Source organism: Pundamilia nyererei, unplaced genomic scaffold, assembly GCF_000239375.1.
Source record: "Pundamilia nyererei isolate P.nyererei 1_Seehausen unplaced genomic scaffold, PunNye1.0 scaffold00170, whole genome shotgun sequence".
Lineage (NCBI taxonomy): Eukaryota > Metazoa > Chordata > Actinopteri > Cichliformes > Cichlidae > Pundamilia > Pundamilia nyererei.
The window spans coordinates 335,351-338,807 of NW_005187571.1; the positions used below are offsets into that span (position 1 = coordinate 335,351).

Sequence of the window (3,457 nt, forward strand, 5' to 3'; positions counted from 1 at the left end):
AAAAAAAAAAAAAGTGGGGGGGACAAAGTCATATTGAGGTAGAGGAATGATTGTGAACATTCAAATTAATATTGCTTTTCACAGCACAATCCATAACCACAAAAAACCACACACAGGCACAAAACTTCAAAACACTGGTGAATATAAAAGACTTCCTGAGAAGCTAGCGTTCAATATGTGTTTGTTATTAGACCTCGTGATATTGTTCGTATGTTTGAGCCTGAGCCAGTTATTCTTTGAACAGTAACAACATCTCCTGTCAGAGATGTGTTTCATATCCAACTGCACTGATTTCTGTTGTTGAGCTCATTTGATCCCAAAAGAGTGGAAAAGTTGGCCTAAAAGTGCAGCAAAGCAAAGACCAACCTCTTTAAGAAAGACACGGTGAGAAAAGAAGGGGGAGACTATAAACACAATGGAGGAGCACAAAGGGCTTTTTAAATTCCTCGTAGCTCAGGTGGATCAAGTAAAAAGAACTCAATGCCATTTACTTCTTCCTAACTAAAGTGAGGCTTGGGAACAGAGAGTACAAGGAAAGAGGCCTTTAAGAATCTCATTCTGAAAAAATGTAGCTTTCTGGGAACGGGAAAGTCCAAGAATGCTAATGCTTACTAAGGACACTCTGAAGCAAGCCAACAGTGACAAAGGAGACTCTCCAAAGGCCTCTGTTTCATGAAATATAAATATCGTAACATATTTTTGAAACAAAGATGTATTACTTCAACCAGCCAAAGTACACAAGTCCATACACGCCCACATGCACGTATACACACAATCAAACTCGTTCCCACACAGCAGTGGCTATTTCTACTTGCCCAAACCATTAACTGTCACTCATTGGAGCTTGCCATCTTAAACAGGATTTTCTTAGAATATATTCCCTTTGCTCAAGAATTTAAAAGAAGCAACACTTTTTTCCAGAGGTTTTTTTTTGTTACTCCCTCCTGCTTGGGAGCATATTGACTGCATGCGTGCAGAAGAGAAATTGAAATGCCTTTTTCCAGCCAGCTTGACGTCACTGACACTTGCCCTATCCTCATTTCAGGCCAACCTATGCCACGCCAAAAGCCCCTGTGACGGATCACAGCATAAGGTGGTACTAGGTTGCATGAGAAGAGCACATTTCCTAATGCCTCCCTCGGCACTGCTTAATCACTTGGTGAGAGGGGCACAAACAATGGTGTGCATGGCTTTAAAAGGGCACTACAACATTGCCCTCAGCACTTTCACTGCAACAAAACTTAATGGGCCTTATTTAAGGGGAGGAACAAAACAATCTACAACAGTGATGTCATGCAAACCTCAAATAAGGCTGGACTCTGCAGGTAGGTTTTTTACCATGCAATCATATGCATATATATACATATACACATTATATATATATATATATAATGTATATTTTTTTAAAAGGAAAAAATGTGCCTCCATCAGTTATTCCAACACTGCATGAACCAAAACTCTCAGGTTCTCAATAACCTTATGTTACACAACATGTATGCACAAGGGCACCTCTGTGTACTCACCATTATCACTGTCCACAGTCCCATTTTTGGCATCAGCTCCAATCTCTCTTTCCTCAAGTTTCTTTGTCTCTCCTTCTGTCATCACGCTCCTGGCCTTTGTCCTTGCTTCTATTAATACCGTGACTTTTCTCTCTTCCCCTGCCACCCTCGTCCATCCTACCTCCAAATTGTTTATCTCTGTGGTCCTGTCCCTCCTGCCCTCTCTGCTTCCCTGTCTCTCTTTGTAGTCTTTGTCGTTATTGTATATATACACAGTACGTATTAAGCTCTTACTACAACCTGCTTACTGTTTTTACTTGAATAAGTTTGCTTTCCTGTCTAGTATAAATACTGAAAAAAAATTAACCAAAGACCAAGGGCACCTGACAGATTAAACAAGACTTTAGCAGACAGTGTCATATATGGCTGATTTGGGCCCAAATACATGACTTGGGAGACAGGAAATTAATCCTAAACTCCAACAAATTACAAAATAAAGGCTGTCGAAGAAGAAGGAATCCAAAAACTGGGTAGAAACAGTGCTGAGGACCACACAACCAATAGGAACGAGGGAGGATGCGTCAAAGAGATGAGACAAACTGAGTCAAGGTGATGTGAGCAAACAGGAAACACCTGCGCGGTCAGCTGAACTTAAGTGAGAAAACGAGACAAGGGATGTAAAACTAAATAGAAACCACAAGAAACAAAGATTAATAAAAAAAAATCAGGAAGTAACCAAACTGAACAGAAACATGGGCTTGACACAGAGAACTCAGGAGGGCAGGAACACAAACTCGGGGAATGAAATCATGAGAAATGAGCTAAAGTATAAACAGACGACGCAGAAAGATAGAGAGGTGAAAATGTAAACCATACACAAAGAAATAAACTGAAGATATTTAACAGACACAAGACCCAGGACCCTGACAGAGGATTGTGAAACACCATTGATTCTTCTTGAACTGTGAAGGTGATATAGTCAGATATTTTCATAATTAGACCTTCTAATATTTTAGCAATTTCGTTGCACCTTCACAAAGTTACAACAGGAATACTTTAGATTTTGTATTTCTCACCTTGATCCTGTGCTTCTTATCGACTGTCTTAGTTGCTACCAGCTTTTCTTGTCACTCTAAAAACCGTCCCTTATTTCTGACTCAGTCTTTGACCCCTCAAGTCTCTGTCTTACCCTGTTTTTCAATTTCTGACATTTCTATGTTGTTGTTTTTTTCCTCGTTCTCATTGTCCTCAGACTCCATCACCACCACCGCCCTCCCCCTCCTCTCCTGGGGCTTCATAGCTCTGCAGTGGCTTGGCTCTGACTCATGCTTGGCATGTGTAATGTGCATTCAGGTCTGCATGTGTGTACACGGTGTGTGAGAATAACTCTGTGTGTGTGTCTGTGGTCCACAGAGTCCAGTGAACATGAGGACAAGAGCACAGATGCCTCTGGGGAGGTTGCTGTTGAAGCGTCAATCCAGGCCCCAGCATCTGCTGAGCCTCCAACCGAAGGAGAGGAGGCCCCAAAATCTCCCTGCAAGTCCCCAACCAAAGTTCTAGATGCAGATGAAGAAGAGCTGGGTCCCCTGCCTGATAACTGGGAGATGGCCTACACTGAGAAGGGGGAAGTTTACTTCATAGAGTAAGCAATATCTTCTTATTAAATGAGGATATTTTATTTTTTGTGTGACAACTATGCCATTCTAAGCATACAATGTAACTGTAACTGTTACAGGGCTTTACTTATAAAATAAATAAATAAATAAAAGCTTAAAGCACATTCAATGTAAAGCACTTTGCAAAGTGCACTTACTTTAAAATCATGGTTTATGTATGGCTGTGTGAAAACTTTATAGCTCTGACCTTGTGTTGAATAATTGATGAAACTCCAGTGCTCCTAATCAGACAGGATACACACACACACACACACACACACACACACACACACACACACA

The 3,457-nt window shown here is 40.9% G+C and overlaps 1 protein-coding gene across 6 annotated transcripts in view; it reads left to right on the top strand.

The window, feature by feature from the left end:
* magi2b (membrane associated guanylate kinase, WW and PDZ domain containing 2b) overlaps positions 1 to 3,457 on the top strand; it is a 90,745-nt gene that overhangs the window by 50,192 nt on the left and 37,096 nt on the right. For all 6 annotated transcript variants that reach the window (XM_005745935.1, XM_005745936.1, XM_005745937.1 and 3 more), the window contains exon 5: positions 2,916 to 3,144. In XM_005745935.1, coding sequence (XP_005745992.1) covers positions 2,916 to 3,144 — 229 coding nt within the window. The remainder of the gene's footprint in view (positions 1 to 2,915; positions 3,145 to 3,457) is intronic.